Here is a 14,280-nt window from a genome sequence, read left to right as displayed (position 1 = left end):
CCTCTTCCCCACCTCCTCTCTCCCTTCCTCCTCTTCCCCACCTCCTCTCTCCCTTCCTCCTCTTCCCCATCTCCTCTCTCCCTTCCTCCTCTTCCCCACCTCCTCTCTCCCTTCCTCCTCTTCCCCACCTCCTCTCTCCCTTCCTCCTCTTCCCCATCTCCTCTCTCCCTTCCTCCTCTTCCCCACCTCCTCTCATTTCCTCCTCTTCCCCACCTCCTCTCATTTCCTCCTCTTCCCCACCTCCTCTCTCCCTTCCTCCTCTTCCCCACCTCCTCTCTCCCTTCCTCCTCTTCCCCACCTCCTCTCTCCCTTCCTCCTCTTCCCCATCTCCTCTCTCCCTTCCTCCTCTTCCCCACCTCCTCTCTCCCTTCCTCCTCTTCCCCACCTCCTCTCTCCCTTCCTCCTCTTCCCCACCTCCTCTCTCCCTTCCTCCTCTTCCCCACCTCCATCTCTCCCTTCCTCCTCTTCCCCACCATCTCTCCCTTCCTCCTCTTCCCCACCTCCTCTCTCCCCTTCCTCCTCTTCCCCACCTCCTCTCTCCCTTCCTCCTCTTCCCCACCTCCTCTCTCCCTTCCTCCTCTTTCCCACCTCCTCTCTCACTTCCTTCTCTTCCCCACCTCCTCTCTCACTTCCTCCTCTTCCCCACCTCCTCTCTCCCTTCCTCCTCTTCCCCACCTCCTCTCTCCCCTTCCTCCTCTTCCCCACCTCCTCTCTCCCTTCCTCCTCTTCCCCACCTCCTCTCTCCCCTCCTTCACTTCCCCACCTCCATCTCTCCCTTCCTCCTCTTCCCCACCTCTCTCCCTTCCTCCTCTTCCCCACCTCCTCTCTCCCTTCCTCCTCTTCCCCACTTCCTCCCCTACTTCCATTACAGCATCAGGTAACAATGCCACTTATGATATTACATGTTCTCTCTCCACCTCCTCCTCTGCCTCCCATCTCTCATCTCATTGGTTAATAACCCCCTCCCTGTCTCCCCTTCTTCTCTCCTTCTCCCCCATCCCCCCATTCCTCCCACAGGTAACAAGTTCTCATCCTGCCATGCCTATCTCCTAATAGCAGCGGTGTGGTGCTATGCTCTTATCTTTGCCATCGGGCCTCTGACTGGCTGGGGCCGGTATGGTTCTGAACCCTACGGTACAGCCTGCTGTATCGACTGGTACGCCCCCGGCCAAAGTAGAGCTGCCATGAGCTACATCCTCTGCCTCTTCCTCTTCTGCTACATCGTCCCCTGCATCATCATCTTCCTCTCCTATATCTTCATCCTGCTGACTGTCAAGGGGTCACGCCAGGCGGTGCAGCAGCACATATCCCCACAGAACAAGATCCCCAACACACATACACTCATCGTCAAGGTACGCACTGTCACACACACACTCTCACGGTCAGGATACACACACTCCCTCTCACAGACACACACACTCATCAGTCAGGTATGCACTCTCACACACACACACTTAGCATCAAGGTACGCCCAGGTAAGGCCAACATGTTATAAATATGCCAACTTTGACTGATTATTTCTCAATTATACTTTTAGAAACAAATGTCAATTATACTGTAGGTTAACAATCTTTACTCCACATGACCATTCTATGAGAAAAAAAATCCAATTTGTTTTTTTTTTAAATCACCAACACACACACACACTCAGACACTCTCACTGTCAAGGTACACACTGTCACACACACACTTAAATAGTAGTTGTACAAACACACACACACTACAATACACACCTTGGAAAATGTAGTAGCACATTTTCCTAACTTAAATGCTACTTTATGTATAGGTTTTAAAGGGTTTCAAGCGGGTGTTGTGATTCGTTATTAGATCAAAATGATTTGGAGAGCACCCCAATCATCAACTTGGGGGAGCTGTATACAATTTGCTTTATTTCACTCCTTCATGATTTAAAGTTTGGTTTGGACATAAGGTTTGAAAGTAGAAGTTTGAATGGATTAGAATGTCAATGTATCGGTCGGTGGTCAATAAACAGCCTCATCATTATGATAGGGGAGAACTTGTCCTCTTTGACTTTGTTCTAAGTATTTGTTTAAAGTATTGTCACATGGATGGCTGGGGGAAGAGGGTTTGAAACTTTTATAAACTACTGTATGTGCACACCTGTCTGTCAATTCCTCCCTTTGTGTTTTCCTGTCTCTCCCTTCTAGCTCTCGGTGGCGGTGTGTATCGGTGTCGTGACCGCCTGGAGCCCATACGCCTTCGTCTCCATGTGGGCGGCGTTCATTAACTCAGCAGAGGTCCCTCCCTTTGCTTTCGCTTTGGCTGCCATCTTTGCCAAGTCCTCCACCCTCTACAATCCTATCGTCTACCTGGTCTTCAAACCCAACTTCCGCAGGTCCCTCTGCCGGGACTGGCTGACATGCCGACGGACCCTATGTGCGTGTTTGTGCTCGCACGGCTCGGCCCAGAAGGTGTCCTGTACACAGTCCCAGCAGCATGGGAAGGAGGAGTGTAACTCAATGCGGCGCTCCAATGGATTGCCGGAGAACCATAGGGGGGCATGCAGGCACTGCCCATGCCCAGAGAGAGACACTGGTTCTGGCGGATACGGCCAAGAGACTACCCCTCAGAGGACTGCAAGGATACTGCAGGGGTCCACACATAGCGAAGTGGCTGTTAGTCAGCTGTCCAATGAGATGCAGAGTGACTTCCTCTGAAAAGACAAAGGAGAGAGAGTAAGCAAAAGAGAGAGGGAAGGGAGGGAGGATGAGGGGAGAGAAAGGGGGAGAGGGAGAAGGGAGAAAGTTAGCGGGAGGGAAATGTGGGAGAGGAAGGCAGTGACCGAGAGGAGGAGAGAGAGAGAGATGAGTAAAGACAAACAGTGAATTGTTTTCACATACAAAATAACAAACATGGAGCGGGGAAGATCAGAGGGAAAATACTTTCAAACAGGAAATAAGTTATTGTTGAGGAAGAGCAGGTGTGAACTTGCACTAACAATCACAACAAGGCCATCCTAACTCCTCTCAATCAGAGGAGTGGCCAAACCAATCACCTCGGAAACTGTTACTGCCACAATACTAACTCAGCCACAAACTGAACTAAACCAGGGGTGTATTCATTATGCAGGATGCTGTTGGAAAATGTTTCTTCTGTTGCGAAATGTTTAGCAACAGAAACTGTTTATTCCAAAAAGAAAACGTTTTGCAACGAAAATTAGAATTTTTATCGGACAAACTCAGCTAGGTCCCTCCCTGTTTCATTCCCTTTGCTCTGTTTGCTTCCATTTGGTTCTTAACCTTGTAAGACGTAATGAATACAACCCTGACAACCAACATACGACCACAAACTGAAGAGTCAGCAACATACCAAAAACTCAACCAAAATACCACCACAGACTGAGCAGCCAATAACAACCAGGAACTCAACCAACAAACGCAGCCAAACCAGACTGAAAAACAGACTTAACCAACAAGCCCCTGATCTCTCGGGTTGCAGCTGGTTTGATTCAAAAGGACTTGAAAGTCATGAACCCACAGTCTTGATGCAGTAGTTAGAGATATCAAGAGGGTCCATAATGAGAACGACACTGGTGTTTAGGGAAATACTACCAGATTGAGTATCAGATTCTGCATATGTCCCACAGGGCCTACCAAAGAAGAGAGAGAGATGTGGATGAGGATACTATGGTGTATATACAGTATTAAAACCCACATAACTGAGAGAGTTGTCTACATGGGGGCTTGGAGTGTGTGTACCGAATTAAGACGTCACTTAGCTGAAGGCAGAACATGATAAAATGAACACTTTAGTTGATGGCTGCATTGATGACATTACAGTGGTGTGAGTCAGAGTCAGACTTGGCCAAGCAGCCATGTCCACAATTATTCAGTGAACAGTTAGGACTGTGCCAAATGAGCTACCATGAAAAAACAACAATTACGCACCGTGGTTGGGATCAATTTTAACCCAGTCAATCCAGGAAGTGAATGGGACATTCCCAATTCTGCACACAGTCTTAATTAATAAAGTCCAACTGAAATGTGCTCTCAAATCTCAGACATTCACTCTGTTTTTACCCCAGACATGAAACCAATGCAACAATAGCTACAAGACTAATACAAGATCTATAAAAATCGAATTAAAAGATCCCGTTTTGCAATTTAGCTTCAGAAAACAAACAGATGAAATATTGAGCTACCGTGAGTTGTGTTGATATCTACTTTCTCCTTCCAGTGTTTCCCCAGGAGTGTAGATAGATGGTTATTGTAAACAAATTGGAGAAGGGTGCAGTGGAGGTGCTGAACTGCAGAGCTGAGCTGGTTCTGCTTGGTTAAACAAATTGGCCTGCCATCACCGTACAATCAATATAGAGCCATTATAAAGTTCTCACTGGGTCCAGAGAGGGAGCTCAAATCTGGGATCACGGAACAGCTAAAGCCCCAGGACTTGACCCAAACAGTGAGAGTGTTGAGAGTGTTATTGTTGACATAGTTTTGGCATTTGTGTGTTCTCATTTACATGAATGTGTGTGTGTGCTTATGTACCTGTTGTTGATTGATGCAATTTGCATATGCGTGTTTCTGTGTGTGAGAATAGCTACTGTATGTCTGCTTCAGTTTGCAAGTCTATGTGGGCATATGTTAGTGCAGTAACTCACTGAGGAAAGTCCTAACATTTTTCTCTACATTGAGTGAGTCACAAAATCAAATCAAATGTTATTGTTATTTGTCACATTCGCCGAATACTTACGAATACGACCTTAAATGCTTACTTACAAGCCCTTAACCAACAATGCAGCTTTAAGAAAACTAAGTTAAGAATAATATTTACTAAATAAACTAAAGTAAAAAATAAAAGAGCAACAATAAAATAACAATAACGAGACTATATACAGATATACAGGGGGTACTGGTACCGAGTCAATGTGGAGGCTTTATACAGATATACAGGGAGTACTGGTACCGAGTCAATGTGGAGGCTATATACAGATATACAGGGAGTACTGGTACCGAGTCAATGTGGAGGCTTTATACAGATATACAGGGGGTACTCGTACCGAGTCAATGTGGAGGCTTTATACAGGGGGTACTGGTACCGAGTCAATGTGGAGGCTTTATACAGATATACAGGAGTACTGGTACTGAGTCAATGTGGAGGCTTTATACAGGGGGTACTGGTACCGAGTCAATGTGGAGGCTTTATACAGGGGGTACTGGTACCGAGTCAATGTGTGGGGGTACAGGTTTGTTGAGGTAACTGAGGTAAAATGTACATGTAGGTAGGGGTAAGGTGGCTATACATAGATAATAGATGTTAAACCATGAGTAGCAGCTGTGTAAAAAAAAGGGGGGGGGTCAATGCAAATAGTGCAGGTAGCCATTTGATTAGCTGTTCAGCAGTCACGGGTAGGTGTTGTAGTAAAATATGACATGAACAAGCTTTTCTTCAATCCACTGAAGACTTATCTCCTCTTGTTCCTCTCCTCCTTAGCGTGAAAAACATAGAGTTGCTATTTCATGAAGGGACTTCTCGAGAGACAATAAAAAGACAGAGCACAGAGCACAGTCTGACTAGAACTTTCTATTCACTCCTCTAGGACACTGGGTCATCAAACTCTTCTAAACACTGTGGCGCTGTGTTAACCAGTAATCTGGTCCGCTAAAGATCGTGTCTCCAGCCTGACTATCTCTGATACATGAACTCTTTCATGTTACAACAATAATAGTTTATATCTATTGTTCACAAAATACCACAGTGTCAGCACAAACACCCGTAACCAGTCTTGTGGTTCAGCACCTTCAGAACTAAAAGACAGTGTCTTTGTTATTATTGAATAATGCAGCAATTTCTCACTGCTATAAATTGTAATCTGCTCTGTGGGTAACTTGGCCAATCTCTGACTTTATAGCATGTATCTCCGCCCTGCCCCCTGACCTCCAGAGAAAGATATCCTCTCCGTTTCTCCATCCATCCCCCTCCAGCTCTCTCTCTCTCCATCCAATGCTCCTTTATTTAATGAAAGTGTCAATATTATTGAAACAGCTCTATTATTATGTTGTAATGTCTTTACGACGCTGTTATGAGTTTTAAATAGATTATAGATGTATATTTTAGCAGCACTAAAGAAAATACAAGAGAAGATGTAACATACAATGATTGAGATGACCATGCTGAGCCAGGCTCATGTGAGGAGTTAACAGGGTACTTCTTAGTAATCTCCCATCACAACTTCTAATCAGGGCCATCGATTTACAGGGTTTAGCAAACTCAGATTGAACACTAGATTGTCAACGGCCGCCATATTGGCACCGTAGGTTACAATGGCGTTCTATTGATGAGTATAGAATGTTTGGTGCGAAAGTGGAGGTTGGTTCAACCAAATGGCCACAGATATTTCCTGAACGGCACCCTGTTCCCTGAATAGTACAGACATAGGGTGTCATTTGGGATCTTTCCTTTCCTTCTAATACTAAGGTGGATAAGATATGTTTGTCCTTTGACAATGGGCGGAACTCGGCGGCGGAACTCGCTGCCATAACTGTGCATTTGTGATATATTTTTTTATATGTAATGATATTGATCAGTGATCATATTACTGCATGGTTCATAAGGAGTAATCATCACCGTCAGGCCATCAGGGCACCATCTCATCCAAACAGCACATATGTACCAGATGTCAGGGCTTTCAAACGGGTTTGGTTTGCATGTACAGGTGTACAAATGTCTATGTACAGAAGTTATATATAGTTGTAGATATCAGCCTACATGCATACTTGGGGGAATGGGTGACCCCCAAATTGTGTCCTTGGAAATGGGGTTGAATGGTAAATATCTCAAATAACAAACAAAACAGAGCACACAAACGGTGTGTTTTAACGTTGACTCTTTATGCATTGCCAATGCAAAACCTCTTCCTGTTCTTCTGGCTGTCTGTCTCTTTCTGGACAGTTTGGATTCATTTGGTCCTTAATGGCCCGTTGTCTCCTTGTGAAAAAGGCTTCCCATTATTGACCTTGAGTGGTCATTTGCAGAGGGACCACATGAAAATAACTTGGACCGCCTCAGGTGCTCATTTTTTAAAAGTTCAATTCAATTGCAGTCTAATTGTGATCATATAAAATTACATTTTTGCTAAAGCAAAGAACATTATAGCCAACATCGTTAGCTCTCCAGCATCAAATTTGCTCCAAATTTAACGTTGTAATTCTGTCCTGAGCTCCACATCATCTCTGATATCAATGTCCTCTACAGTGAAGCGTCTCGCATGGACCCGTTTAGTTATTACGTTGTAATCTTTCGACCGACTTTACATGAAGTGACCTGAAGATGATGTATGTACATTGTATTTTTTTAGGCTTCGGCCCTAACTTATGGCTATCCACATCAGTCTCAAGGAGATGAAAACGTATCTGTTCTGTTACCATAGCTCGTCTAACCTCATTCACCCCAGCAGCGTCATCCCAGCAGGGTTATGAATCATCAGAGAACCATAATGTTGTAACGTTATAGTACCAACATTCACATATCCTCTGGCTTTTGCCTGGCCTGAACGGTGAGCTAAATTCTACATTATGTACAGAAGTCTCCATTGAATACTGTCAATCAAGGCTGATTAACTAAAGCTAAATGGACGAATACAGATGGGATTTGGATATCTCCTCTGCAGCAGGATAGCAGTAGGACATTAGTTGGAACTAGATTCCTCTGTGCTCATGCTGTGCAGACCAGATAGTATGTCCCCAAATGACACTGTCTGAGTGCATGCGTATGCACGCACGCGCACACACACACACACACACACACACACACACACACACACACACACACACACACACACACACACACACACACACACACACACACACACACACACACACACACACACACACACACACACACAGGAAGAGGTTGCTGACCTTCTCCACCACTTCCAAAGACACAGAACGAGGCTGGATGTGATGTGATGTACACATATGTTTATATAAAATATATGGTTTTAAAAGATTTCTGCTATCAATATATTTATTGAGATGATTATTATTATCATTGTCAGTGAGGTCTCAGATGCACTGTGAAAACATGTTTACAAGAAAGCAAAAAAAATAAAGTGCTATTTGTTAAAAAATATTACCATGTTTTGGCGTGGGTTATCCTAAGAGATGTGAGTAGTTTAAGGTTGTTAATGCTAAGGAGACAGCATATTGCGCGGGCATGCACACACACCACACACACGCACACACACACACACACACCGCACACACACACACACACACACACACACACACACACACACACACACACACACACACACACACACACACACACACACACACACACACACACACACACACACACACACACACACACACACACACACACACACACATGGTCCATAGGGAGTCCAGTCTACCTGCCTGGCCCTTGCTGCAAGCTAGCATAAATATTAAGCCTAATTGGGTTTGGTCACAGTGTTCCGCATTCCCATAAGCCAGAGAGATAGACTGAGAGAGAGAGAGAGAGAGAGAGAGAGAGAGAGAGAGAGAGAGAGAGAGAGAGAGAGAGAGAGAGAGAGAGAGAGAGAGAGAGAGAGAGAGAGAGAGAGAGAGAGAGAGAGAGAGAGAGAGAGAGACCGGGAGAGACCGGGAGAGAGAGAGAGACCGAGAAAGAAAGAGAGAGAGAGAGAGAGACCGGGAGAGAGAGAGAGACCGAGAAAGAGAGAGAGAATGAGACCGAGAGAGAGAGAAAGAGAGACCGAGAGAGAGAGAGACCGAGGGAGAGAGACCGAGAGAGAGAGAGCGAGAGAGAGAGAGAGAGAGAGAGAGAGAGAGAGAGAGAGAGAGAGAGAGAGAGAGAGAGAGAGAGAGAGAGAGAGAGAGAGAGAGAGAGAGAGAGAGAGACCGAGAGACAGAGAGACAGAGAGAGAGTCTTATCTATACCAGTGGTTTTGAGGAACTCTCAGGTGTACCGCAAAACCTTTCCTAAACTTAATACCTTTTTTAACACTCACTTAGACATGTGACCTGTGGAATGAACACAACTGGTTCTCTGATTGATAGAGGGAGAATAACAACAGAGGAGGATGGGAGACAAACAGATGACAAAGTGAGGGAAAGAAGAGAGAGAGCTCTCGATGGAAGGGGGAAGGTGACCTTAATTGAGGGTGGGGAGACGGGGCGTTAAGTGTGTTTTGTCTGGGATGGTGGGTCTCTGCTTTGTGGATCTGTGCCCATGACCCAATGTCATGACATTGTAATGTCTTTATTCTTTTGGAACTTCTGTGTAATGTTTACTGATATTCTTTATTGTTTATTTCACTTTTGTATATAATCTACCTCACTTGCTTTGGCAATGTTAACACATGTTTCCAATGCCAATAAAGCTCATTGCATTGAATTGAGAGAGAGAGAGAGAGAGAGAGAGAGAGAGAGAGAGAGAGAGAGAGAGAGAGAGAGAGAGAGAGAGAGAGAGAGAGAGAGAGAGAGAGAGAGAGAGAGAGAGAGAGAGAGAGAGAGAGAGAGAGAGAGAGAGAAATATACAGCATCCACAACAGCTATTTCTACCACCAGTTCTAACCATAACCCTCAGGTAGTAAGACAATTCCTGAATCTGGAACAGATGAAGCTTCTAAGATACCTGCTCTGCTTGGTGGGTGGCTAGACCACCTGCTGCAGCTTGTTTCTGCTGGCTCTGCAGGTTTCTGTATCCTCGTGTTCCTGGTGTACCTGACCTAGGGCTGACTGTTTTCTCACCACACTGGCAATCATGAGCCATGGCGGAAATCTAATTCCACGTGACCGTTGAGTCACGGTAACTAGGATTCTCCAAAACTGCGCTCTGATGCCGCTGATGGTCATTAGTAGCCTACCAATCATTCTATCTCAGCTCTAACTCTATTGTCCCTCTAATCACTTTGACATCAATGCAAATGCAATGGAAAACAAATCAAACACTTCCTGAGAACCTGTTGCGCCAGCGAGAGCCATCTCCTTGACAGCTGGCTGATGCATGGATTGAAATAAGTTTTCCCATGTTCAGCAACATTTCTATAGGCTACATCATCCTTTGCATTTGTGTGAGAAAAGAGAGTTTTGATGGCCTATATTAAAAAGTCGAGGATCCCATCAGCTTTCTGTAGGCTAGGCCTACTATATATTTTTTTCTCAACTTTCCTCATATTATGCACATTGCTTCGCTTTACAACCCGAGTTGCCTACCTGGCTGGCATGACAATGAACTGTGGGAGAAGTATCCTCCATACCCTATTCCAGTGTATAGGCCTACAGATAACACGTCTTTTTTTCCCCTGCACCTGTTCCTACAGGTGCATAATAATTGTCCAACCTAAATCAAATCTAATTGCATACACATATTATTTAGTATATGTAAAGAGATTGAATCAAAAATAGTATGATCGGTGAGAATGCATTTTTCTGCAACTTTTTCAAATCATAGTTGCATGCATCATAGTCCATAGGCCTATATGTTTTGATAGGTTGATTATCACAACTAAAGTGGGCAAATAACGTAGCCTATACAGATGTAGGATCGTAATTACTCTTTTGGGGCTGAGAATTGTACTGCAAAATTGTAGTATATTCCAAGTTTAAAAAGGATTCTAAAGTTTGTAATTTACATTTTTAAATGTCAGACTTGATTTGCAATAACGAAAAATGTATCAACCCCTACAAAAAAAATGTCCATTAATTATAATCCACATCATAAATTACATTCCCTATTACTGCAGGATTATTTTCCTGCTGTAGCAAACTGTCTGAAATTAAGATTCTACAGGCCTAGGATTCCTGGAACAGGTTTGGAGGGTCCATAACTTACATAGCCAAATGAAATATGTTCTTATAAGCCCAGTCATTGCACAATCATATGTGAAACAGAGTTTTGACTGGTCACTATTTAAAAGAGGATCCCAGTTTTCTCGTGTTGCTATATTTATTGCTAAATTCTTTAAGAAAACTCCACCCAAAAACAATATTTTGGTATGTACAGTACTTACCAGATGGTGTGCAGTAGGGAGGTCTGGAGAAGGTGAGGCAGACTTACAGCACCAATCTGTTTTTATAAGTATTCCCTGTCTGTACAGGCCAGACCAACAGGAATGCATTAAATCAGGTTAGGGCTGATTACATTTTGTCAGCTGGTAACTGTCATGCAAATAACTGCCGGTCTCACTGTAATTTACTGTTAATGAACATAAACACGTTTAGCATCTCAGGGCTTCCACGCCTAGACTACAAGCCACTGATGTAGACCTTTGGAACATCTACTTTTTTTAAATGTAGACTTATTTATTTCAGTCAGGTTTAAAGAAACAACATGATATTATTAAAATGTAGCCTATTTCAGAAGAACAGAATAGCATATTCTGAGTCATATGGCTGTGGGGTACACTAATTCATTTAGCAGACAATATTTGCTTATAATTCCAATGTCATTATTTTCTTTATTTTATAGTAAGAACAATACAATTGAACATAGCTATATAAAATACAAAGGATATTTTTCCCAAACTATTTTTGAGGGAGCGGCTATTCTTTCATTTGTGATACAAACCTTAGGCTATATGTTTTGATTTGTAATACATTCTAAGGCTGCTTGATGTGACTTTATATAGTGATGATTTGAAAAAATAACATGAAAAGCAAAAGCTCTGCTCTGTTTCTTGAGCAGGCTGCACACTTCTTCAGTCTCTCATTCTCAATTTGACAAGTAATATTCTCACCCATCAGACTATTCTCATTTTTATCTGGTCATTACACAGAGCCAGACAGGGGGGGTTACATCATGGAATAACAATGGTTTCAGTGCAGTACAATATTATTGATTAACACACACGCAGGCATTCTCCCAGCTAGGTTTTGCTTCCAGTTTTTTAATTGAATTGATTTTACAGTTGGATTTGTAAAACATTTAGCTTGTTTTTTTTTAAGGTAACATAAGATAGCTTGTGTTATTTCTGGCAGTTTAGCTAACCAGGCTACAGAGGATAACCCTAGGTAACGGCTGTACAGATGACAGCTGCCGAGTGATAAATGAACGTATGACTCACCAAGGAACAGAGCACATACAGTATGTTCAGCCATACTGTTAACCTTCAACTTTTAATGTCACATGCAAAAGTACTCTAAAATGCCTTTCTTACTTTCTCAATACCCAACAATGTAATAATTAATAACAGTGTAATAATACAAATTTTAAAAAGAAACAATAAGAAATATGAAGAACACAATAAGTAATTAAGCATACCATATACAGGATCGGTTCCAATACCTTCCAATGTGCAGGGAAACTGGAGTGATGGAGGTAGATATGATGGAGGTAGATATGTATAAACATAGTAGCAGCAGCTTGTATGTGAGTGGGTGACTGTGTGTGTAGAGTCAGTATGAATGTATGTGCATATTATGTTTGAGTGAGCAGATGCTGGAGTGAGTATGTGTGTGTGTGAGTGTGTAGGGCCCTGCGAGTGTGTAGGGCCCTGCGAGTGTGTAGGACCCTGTGAGTGTGCATGGAAACAGTGCTAAACAAAAAATAAAAAGGTCAATGAGGATACAAGGTTAACTCAGTCTGTGTAACTATTTTATTAGCTCTTTCTCAGTCTTATTGCTTGGGAATAGAAGCTGTTCAAGAACCTGTTGGTGCCAGACTTGATGCACCGGTACAGCTTGCCGTGTGGAAGCAGAGAGGATAGTCTAGGGCTTGGGTGGAGTCTTTACCGATTTTCTGGCCATTCCTAAAACACCGCCTGATATAGATGTCCTGGATGGCAGGGATCTCGGCCCCAGTGATGTACTGAGCTGTCTGCGCCGCCCTCTGTAGTGCCATGCAATCGATGGCAGTATTATTTCCATACCAGGCAGTGATGTACTGAGCTGTCTGCACCACCCTCTGTAGCGCCATGCGATCGAGGGGAGTATTATTTCCATACCAGGCAGTGATGTACTGAGCTGTCTGCACCACCCTCTGTAGCGCCATGCGATCGATGGCAGTATTATTTCCATACCAGGCAGTGATGTACTGAGCAGTCTGCACCACCCTCTATAGCGCCATGCAATCGAGGGGAGTATTATTTCCATACCAGGCAGTGATGCAGCCAGTCAAAATGATCTCAATGATACAGCTGTATAACTTTTTTGAGGATTTGAGGGCCCATGACAAACTTTTTCAACCTCCCGAGGCGCTGTCGAGGCTTCTTCACAACCTGCTCCACTTCGGCAGGGAGAGGTTGTTTTTCTGGCACCACACTTCCAGGTCACTGACCTCCTCCTTGTAGGCTGACTCATCATTGCCTGTGATCAGGCCTACCACCTTAGTATTGTCATCAAACTTGATCAATCAATCAATCGAATGTATTTATAAAGCCCCCCTACATCAGCTGATGTCACAAAGTGATGTACAGAAACCCAGCCTAAAACCCCAAACAGCAAGCAATGCAGGTGTAGACGATGATGATGATGGTGTTGGAGTTGTGCGTGGCTACACAGTTGTGGGTGAAGAGGGAGTACAGGAGGGGACCAATAACATACCCCTGTGAGTCCCCCATGTTGCAGGTCAGTGTGAAGGAGGTGATGTTGCCTGCCTACTAACATAGCAAGGAATAAAGCCCATGGAAAAGTTCAACCAAAAGAGCTAATATGCATAATGACTTATTGAAATATAGACAAAGGTATTTAATGAAATCCTCATCCTATGTGGTTTTCAGGGCTAAGACTAAAACAACTTATTGAACCAGGCTATGCTTGAGTCATCATGCTTTTGTTTTGTTAGTTTCTCTCTGTAAACATTCTTTAAGAATCTATAGCATAGCCTGAAAACCTGCTTGCTAATTTATATGATAAGGCAAAGAGCAACAACCATTAATGCTATTGAATCATTGAAGTTAGTTAGCTAGTAAGTTAGTTAGCTCCCCCAAGCAACATAGAGCAGTATCCTTCATTATCCTTCACTTCACTATCCTACAATGTTGTGAGCTACTGTGTACATCAACGCTGTGTGTGTGTGTGTGTGTGTGTGTGTGTGTGTGTGTGTGTGTGTGTGTGTGTGTGTGTGTGTGTGTGTGTGTGTGTGTGTGTGTGTGTGTGTGTGTGTGTGTGTGTGTGTGTGTGTGTGTGTGTGTGTGTGTGTGTGTGTGTGTGTGTGTGTGTGTGTGTGTGTGTGTGTGTGTGAGTGCGTGAGTGCGTGAGTGCGTGCGTGCGTGCGTGCGTGTGTGTGTGTGTGTGTGTGTGTGTGTGTGTGTGTGTGTGTGTGTGTGTGTGTGTGTGTGTGTGTGTGTGTGTGTGTACATGTTTAACTATTTTTGAA

General features: G+C 43.7%; 1 protein-coding gene across 1 annotated transcript in view; it reads left to right on the top strand.

Annotated features, from left to right (window-relative positions):
* opn7b (opsin 7, group member b) overlaps window positions 1-2,695 on the top strand; it is a 173,998-nt gene extending 171,303 nt beyond the window's left edge. The window contains exons 5-6 of the mRNA XM_046364221.1: window positions 1,018-1,352; window positions 2,169-2,695. Coding sequence (XP_046220177.1) covers window positions 1,018-1,352; window positions 2,169-2,678 — 845 coding nt within the window. The 3' untranslated portion in view covers window positions 2,679-2,695. The remainder of the gene's footprint in view (window positions 1-1,017; window positions 1,353-2,168) is intronic.
* Window positions 2,696-14,280: the final 11,585 nt, after the last annotated feature.

This window comes from Oncorhynchus gorbuscha, linkage group LG10, assembly GCF_021184085.1.
Source record: "Oncorhynchus gorbuscha isolate QuinsamMale2020 ecotype Even-year linkage group LG10, OgorEven_v1.0, whole genome shotgun sequence".
NCBI classification, from domain to species: Eukaryota; Metazoa; Chordata; class Actinopteri; order Salmoniformes; family Salmonidae; genus Oncorhynchus; species Oncorhynchus gorbuscha.
Note: the sequence above shows the minus strand (reverse complement) of the source record. Positions and strands in the feature narration are given on the sequence as shown.